This window comes from Mercurialis annua, linkage group LG7 (assembly GCF_937616625.2).
Source record: "Mercurialis annua linkage group LG7, ddMerAnnu1.2, whole genome shotgun sequence".
In the NCBI taxonomy this organism is placed as follows: domain Eukaryota; kingdom Viridiplantae; phylum Streptophyta; class Magnoliopsida; order Malpighiales; family Euphorbiaceae; genus Mercurialis; species Mercurialis annua.
In genome coordinates, this window is record NC_065576.1 from 18,130,049 (window position 1) to 18,138,796 (window position 8,748).

General features: G+C 38.0%; 1 protein-coding gene across 1 annotated transcript; it reads left to right on the forward strand.

The window, feature by feature from the left end:
* The first annotated feature begins 3,495 nt into the window (after positions 1-3,495).
* LOC126656939 (uncharacterized) lies at positions 3,496-4,403 on the forward strand. Its single transcript, XM_050351563.1, has 3 exons — positions 3,496-3,579; positions 3,668-3,775; positions 4,059-4,403. Exons 1-3 carry the CDS (start codon positions 3,496-3,498, stop codon positions 4,401-4,403), a joined length of 537 nt encoding a protein of 178 aa, XP_050207520.1.
* Positions 4,404-8,748: the final 4,345 nt, after the last annotated feature.

Sequence of the window (8,748 nt, forward strand, 5' to 3'; positions counted from 1 at the left end):
CAGCATTATTCCTCGTGGCCGGTCATTTTGACGCCGTACAATCTCCCCCCAGGCATGTGCATAAAGGATGAGTTTATGTTTTTAACGGTTTTGGTACCGGGGCCTAGAAACCCGAAACACCTAATGGATATCTTCCTACAGCCGCTGATTGCAGAGTTGAACCAACTGTGGGAATGTGGAGTCCATACATATGACGTTCATAAGTGTCAGAATTTTCAACTAAAAGCGGCTCTTATGTGGACAATAAATGACTTTCCCGCTTATTCTATGTTGTCTTGTTAGAGCACTGCTGGTAGAAAAGCATGCCCGTACTGCATGGAAAACACCGATGCATTCACACTGGATAAAAACGATAAACAATCGTGGTTTGATTGCCATCGCAAGTTTTTGCATCCGAATCACCAATTCCGTCGAAATGTTACTGATTTCCGTAAGGGGAAACGAGAGGTCGGCAAAAAGTTTGCAGGGGTGAGAACTGGAGATGAACTGTTAGCAGAGATTGATCGACTGGGGTTTAAGAAGGCATTTGAGCCTGGTGCGAAAGTTACTAATGCATTACTGTCAAAAGATCATGGGTGGAATAAAAAAAGTATCTTTTGGGATTTGCCTTATTGGAGAACGAATGTAATACGTCACAATCTCGATGTCATGCACATTGAGAAAAATGTCTTCGATAACATTTTTAATACCGTTCTCAATGTCCCCGGGAAAACAAAAGACCATGCAAAATCTCGTGAAGAGTTGAACGACATCTGTGATCGGCCAGGGTTAGCTAAAGATCCGGCAACTGGGAGATTTCCAAAGGCAATGTATGCTTTGGATAGGGATTCAAAACGAGTTTTGCTTGAGTGGATTCAGAAAATAAAGTTTCCAGACGGGTACGCGTCAAACTTGTCTAGATGTGTTAATCTAAAGGGGCTGAAAATGCATGGAATGAAAAGTCATGACTGCCATGTTTTTATGCAACGACTTCTGCCAATCGCCCTTCGGGAGCTACTTCCGAAAAACGTGTGGGAGCCTCTAACAGAGTTAAGTATCTTCTTCAGGGAGTTAACTTCCACATCACTGTCATAGGAAGATCTAAACCGTATGGAAACTGAGATCCCAAAAATCCTGTGTAAGTTGGAACGTATATTTCCACCCAACTTCTTTGACTCTATGGAGCATCTCCTCGTGCATCTTCCGTATGAAGCTATGATGGCAGGACCGGTTCAGTATCGCTGGATGTATCCATTTGAAAGGTAATCAATTAGTCATGGTTTTTTCTCGAATCCATTTGTTCAATATATATATGATTATAGGAAATGCTTACGAATATTAATATCTGGTTACAGATATTTGAGGAAATTGAAAAAAAGGTCAGTAATAAAGGCAGGGTGGAAGGGAGCATTAGTAGTGGATATCTGCAAGAAGAAATCGCTAAATTTGCATCCTATTATTTTGCTGAAGGTGATCCGATGTTACCCATGCGTTTGGGAAGAAATGAAACTTGTGATATGGATATCAATGACGATGCCGACAGACTGGGAATTTTTAAACCTAAGGGAAAGCCGTTGCGTGGTAGCGGTAGGAGATATCTCGAAGACGATGAGATCATCGCTGCTCGGACCTATGTTCTTCTGAATTGTTCCGAAATCGAAGATCATCGAAAGTAAGCATTTAAATATAGTGTAATATTTCACATATTTGCTAGAATTTGATGTAGTTTGGGCCTTTTCCATTTAAAGGGTTTTTGTGGCCGGGTTGCGCGAAAGGAACAGTGGCATAAGTGAAACAGAAATTGCAAGAGTGCTGGAAAGTGATTTCGCCTCTTGGTTCGAACAATATGTATGTATCTTATAACAATGAACTTTCATTTTTATAATAAGGTTTATAAATCTTACAAATTTCTAACTCCCCACAGGTGAAAGATCCAACTGTCTGTACTAATCTGTTTATTCTGAGTCTCGCAAAGGGACCATGTAGAAAGGTCACCACATATAAGGGATACTATGTAAACGGCTTCAAATTTCTTGCTCAGGAATATGGGCAGGATCAACTTACAATGAATAGCGGTGTCTGCGTAAGGGGAACATAATATGTTGAGGGTGAAAATGACTTTTATGGAGTGTTAACAGACATAATTGAGTTAGAGTATCCAGCTCTACCAATGAAGCAGACTGTCATTTTTAAATGCGAATGGTTCGACCCTACGGATACAGGCACAGACACTACCAATCGATACAACTTGGTAGATGTTAAACACAAACGCAGGTACAATAAATACGAACCATTCATCTTGGCAGAACAGGCTGACCAAGTTCATTACCTTCCATATCCAAGTAGAAGACGGGACAAAGTAAATTGGTGGGCAGTTTGCAAAATTAAGGCACGATCAGAACTTGACATGCCCGATGCGATTAACCCGGCCTTTCAAGAGGACATTGAAGAAAATCCCCTTATAGTTGAAACGGACGACAATCCCACAAATTTAGCTGGCCTGAATGAGGTGGCAGACGAAGATGCGTTGCAAATCCCTCCTGTTGAAGATGAAGAAGAAGAATATCCGCCATCCTCATCAGACGAAGATGAAGAACAACTTGACTGACGTTTTGGATATTTTTTGCAGTTTTAGTTGTATTCATTTATTATTGTTAACATAACAATTTATTTTTTTATAATGTATTTTTCTATAATGTTTTGTTATAATGTATTTTTTAACAATGTATTAAATTGTTATATGTGGAACGAAATGTAGTTTAATGTCTGCAGGTATGAGAGGGCAGGGTGGTTCAGGTGACCCGACTAGAGGTCGAGGACGTCGGGGTAACCCAGCTAGAGGTCGTGGTCGGGGTAACCCGGCTGTGCGTGCCCCTGTTGAGGACATCCCTGTTCAGGTTCAGCAGCAGGAGGTGGAGGCGGCACCCCCTGTTCAGCCCCGACAGCCAGGAGAGCCCCCTGCAGAGCTGGATGCCCAGGTGAGGGCACTGTGTTTCCCAGACGCGAGCAGGTAAGAATGTAAATTTTTAGTTTAATTTTTTTTAATCATTTTACTATAGAAAGTAAAAGTTTACTGTAACCTCGTAGGGAGAGGCTGTTGAACTCTGGACCAATCTCCCGGTCTATACGGGAGATCTTTAGAAAGTGCTGGTTCGAGAATGGGCGAGCCTGGCGGTTTCTGACTGCAGAGCAGACAGATTTCTATTGGGAGGAATTTAAGGTAATAAATTGTTAATTTTAAAGTTTGAATTTAGACTAACGCAAAATTACTAACTCAAACTTGGTGTTTATGTTTTGCAGAAGGAATACTGGTGGGATACGGCGGATTACAGCGACGACGTCATCAAAGGTGTATTCATGACGCATGCTGCCAACCGATACAAGGACGTTATTCACAGGATGAGAGAGAAGGACGAAAAACATACCTCGATCAGCCAAGATATATGGGATTCCTAGAAGGCCTTCTGGGCGTCAAAGGACGAGAAGAAGAAGTTCGATGTAGCTCGCGCTAATCGGATGAGCGAGCCTGCTGGAGCCGGTTCCGGACCAGTACGCCATACAGGGGGATCCCGTTCCGCCATCAGACATATGGATGTGTTGGTTTGTTTCTAGAACTCTTTTTTATTTATAACTCTTTTTTATTTTCTGATTTTCTGATGAACTAACAAATTGTTTATTATTCTTTTAGGCTGACGAGCTCGGCCGCAAGCCTATCGCAACGGAGCTGTATACTCGGGTGCACTCCACTAAAGCTGATAAGGGTGTCATGGTCTACAAGAGGGCCCAGGACATGAGTGTAAGTCATGAACCTATATAATTTTAGTAGTTGTTTTACTTTACTCAAGTGTTAGATTAAATTAGTGTAAAATGTGTTTTAATTTAAATTGTAAATGCTAGATTAGGTGTGTTAACAGCCGGTGGGTTGTATATGAAATCTATATGTTTGCGGGATGTCCCTGAAAAATGGGTGTTGATCCAATTATAGAGGAACTGTCGAATTTTCGTTAGGAATTATACTTACATTTCATATGTTATACGTCTTCGGCCGTTATGTGATATGTTTTTCAATCTTTCTGTAGGATGCAATTGCGCAGAGACTTGCTGTTGCATCACAGCCGCCGACCGGAGATGGGGGTTCTTCTAGCACAGCGGAAGTCGACGAGACCCAGCTATTTCTGGATATCGAGGGCGTCAACAAGAAGCGGCGTGTCTACGGGTTGGGTTCGGCGACTAGTGCGTACGTGGATACGACGACGTCTAGTAGGGCGAGGTCCAGGTCCACACAGTCACAGCGAACTGAGGAGGAGATCGAGCGGCGTGTGAAGGCAGGGATTCAGGATGGACTGCGCCAGATTACCACCGAGGTGGAGGATCTCCGTGCCCAGCAGGCGAGAGCCAATGAGAGGATGGCCGAGATTATTTAGGCTGAGATGGCGAAGATGATGCAGACTCTTCCTCCGCAGTATCGCCCACCCCCACCCCCAGATCCTTCGGACAATGACGACACTCCGACTTTGTAGTGTCATGTTTGTATTTATGACATTTTGGTATTTTGTCACTGTATACATTTTGTATTTTCTTGCTTTATATATTTTGTTACGACATGTATACTATAACATGTTTTTATATGACAGCGTTTTTTTCGGAAATTTAGTTATAATGTGAATTGCAAATAGTAGATTTTACAGGTTATAATCGTCGTTAATAAAACAGGGAAACGGATGGAAAAAAAATTTTCTGTCCAAATTGCGACGGATTTTGCGACGGCAGTTTCGTCGCAAAGTTCCTTAAATTTGTCGCCAAAACAAGGCACTTTTGCGACGGAACACGCCGTCGCAAATTGTTAGTATTTGCGACGGACTTCTTTCCGTCGCAAATTGCCTTGTTTTGGCGACGGGCTTTTTCCGTCACCCAATTAATTAATCTGTCGCCAATTCGTCTCCTTTTTCTTTTTTGGGGAGACGAAATTGGCGACGGGTTTTGGAATATGGCGATGGACTGTCCGTCGCCAGATTTGTGACGCCCTGGTTGCTATTTTTTTAGCGACCAGACAATCTGCGACGGAACAAATCCGTCGCAATTCTGTCGCAAATCCTTCTTTGCGACGGAATACTAGTACTTTGCGACGGATTTTTCCGTCGCAAAATCCCTGCTATCTAGTAGTGTTCCTCGATATCGAAACCCAAAGACTTCGATCCACGAATCATATATCGAGGTAAACCAACCTTGACCATGTGAATAAATCATCTCACGTGCTACTCCACACGAAGAGATAAACAAATACAATCAACTTAGTCCAACATGTAAATACGACGCAAATCAAAACTAAAAAAAAATTATGATTGCTACAAATCATAAACCACATAAGTGTTGCCATTAAACAAAATTTTACCCAATCATACTTAAAAGACAAAAACAAGACGTGCCACAACAAGCATGAATTTTCGTAACAAATCATTCTCTAAAATTTAATCTTTTAAGTAAACGCTTCAAAATTCATTTTGAAATCTTAAAGTCAAATACGAAAACTTCCAAATTTTATTGAGCCCCACGGTTACAACAAAATCACTTTCTGTAAGAGTCTCTTCTTATTAATCAATTACTTTAAAATGGATATCCAAGTATCTCAAATCATTAAAATCATCGAGTTAGCCGAAAATTACAACTACTAAGCTTAACTCCTAAATTTGGGTGACCCAAGTCGAACCCCAAAACAAACGTTTATAAAACGTATTCAAAATATTTGCCATCCGGAAAAATCATTTTAATAAAATTTTTATCTTTTTAAAATTGAGAGCTCAAGCAAACCAACCGCTAAACGGTAATTTAAAACTCAAGTGAGAAATCTTTAATCTCAAACTTCCATTCCGTAAATCCCAAAATTTAAAATGTTGACATACTACAACATGATAAAATAACTTTAACTTAAATTCTTAAAACAATGGCTCGTCTCATAAATATCATTTTGAAATCATCGCTTTTTAACACGAGACCAAACATAATATTTCAAAATATAAGAATTTCTTTTTACTGGTAATTCAACCACAAATCAAACTTTTTAAGAATTTAAAATCAAACTTCTCTTATGATTATGTGTCGAAACACAAATTGGATAAACTAATATTCTCAATGAAAATCTTTAAATCAACATGTGGTCAAACAATGCATGACCACCAAAATACGTTTTAAGGTTTAACCCAAAAATCTCTTTAATACAAAAACAAGGCTTACGCCCAAATGTATCCTCATATGTACTAGCGTATATAGCACCTAACAATTACGGCCAAAGCAAAAATGTACTACCAAATAATCCATCGTTATTAATTCATTAGTGGCATAAAGCCAATATTTATCAAACAACATCATACCCAAGTATGAGTTTTAGAAAAATTTGTCAACCTAAGATTTCCCGAGAAATCGAAAGCAATAGTAAAATTACCCAAGTGAAATAACCTCAACATAATAAATCACAGCAAGTAACATCCAAGTGAAATTAATTGTCAATCATAACATCAATACCAAATAAAGACTGACAGACATCACCTATAGGATGTAGGATGAAAGTTTAAAATCAAATGATGACGTTTTAAAAAGACAAGACACGAGTCCTAATTCCGCAGTAGTTCCTAAGACACGACATCAACTTATCATGTCAAAAACACATAACAAATAACATGCATAAGGCCTTGGTTTGAAACCAAGGCCTTGATACCAAGTTTGTCACGATTCATTTTCATGAATCCCGACCGGCGCTAGGGTATGGGTATGGTTGTACCAAAACCCGTAGCTAGCCTTTGCGGATAACCAACAATTATAATTTAAGCAATGTACCTGCATAAAACCAATGCTCGGGGTAACCGAGACTTCAGCCTAGTTCTAGCAGTTCATAATATTTAACATAATTAATAAATGCTCGTACAACTACGAGTCTCTAAGATGGCATATATATAAAAAATCAGAATAACAGTATAACATGCCAGAGCAAATATATCCGGTCGGACCAATCCGACAAACAACTAGAATATAATAAAGACTTCTAGTTACTACTACGGTCTAAGAATAAAATAGTTGACTAACTTTATCAAAATAAATGGAACCTCCGAGGAAAGTAAATAAACGGAGAGCATCTGACTCTCTCAAATTATAACTCTGGAAAATTGGGAAAAACAACGGGGTCAGATATAGTGAGATAAGTTTATACCACTATTTACATTTATCAAGTGGAAAACCTTTAAAACCGTTTAAAACATTTATAACAGCATTACGTTTAATAGTTGGAACCCTAATCCACAATACTACATATAACCATAATCCAATAGGCCTGGTCTCGAGAGCTGAGCTACACCGAGTTACCACCCACCACTCTTTAATTGAAACCAGAGTCCCGAGAGCTGAGCTACACCGAGTTACTCTACTAGTTCCGAGAGCTATGCTCACACCGAGTTAAAACCACATTTCACATACCTTATCTAGATCAATACCGGTGATCACGCAGTCCTAATGAAGCCCATTAGGTAGCATGTTCCAACTAAGAGCCATAATGGAAAAACAGTTCGCAATTGTACATATACAATATACAATATATATATATATATATATATATATATATATATATATATATATATATATATATATATTAAAATAATAATTTACTTAATAAAGCGGTAAATAGTAAGTAGAAAATCACTGCTTGCTAATCCACGTGAAAACTCCTGGCAAGCAACCTAGACTCGGTTCGCCTTGAAAGCACGAACAGTTGATGAGTCTAAACACAATTGAATAATTATTAAAACAACCCTAACTCTATAAAGTACTAGACACCACATAGGACTAGCACAAACAACAAGTTAAGGTAAGGCAATCCAGAGTAAACGTCATACTCAGATAAACATCAAACGTAAACAAACCAAGCCTATTGAGTTCCCGCTTTAAAATCCAATTCGGAAAATATTATTTAAATAACATTAAATAATAAAACAATCCAATTTCCAAAACAGTGGGTTAGCCGAGTTACCGATAACTACCTAGCTAATCTCACATGTCGGGCGATCCAAGTCTAACCCGACCCAAATATTTTATCAAAATATAAACCAGCGTTTATAATTACAAAAATAACTTTGATAAAATAATATATTTAAATTATAAAGCATAGTTTATAATTAATAAAACAACTTTGATAGAATCAAAAATTAAATTCAAAATGGAACCCAATAGCTTAAAATTTAAGTAACCAAAGTTACAACCAATACTTAACTAAAGTAAGTTAAGAAAGCGTTTTTTAAATTAAATTTATAATTTAACCAATAACAAGCTAAAAATTCTCAAATGATAATTACCCAAGTAATTATCCCAATAAAAGATTATAAAATACTTTGACAATTTATAATACTCCAAAACGATATTATTTCAACAGAGTAAACTGTTACCAATCAAAGTCAAATTGATATTAATAACTAGACCAAAGCCTAGTGCCCCAAATAAATCAAACTATTCATAGAATATATTTCTAATAACCCAAAGTATACAATACCAACTCCTAAGATAACTTACCACAATATAAATCAATTGATTTCCCAACAACTCAAGGTAAAACTAAGCAACATAACATAAGTCAAAACATTGATTAGACCACCCATCAATTAGGTATCCAAAGTAACTTTTAATTGATTAAAATCAGCCCTTTAATAATCTTTTTAGCCACTTAATAAGTTCTTAAAACAGCAAATTATTATGAAGAACGACCTCCATCAATACCATCTCAATTCTATT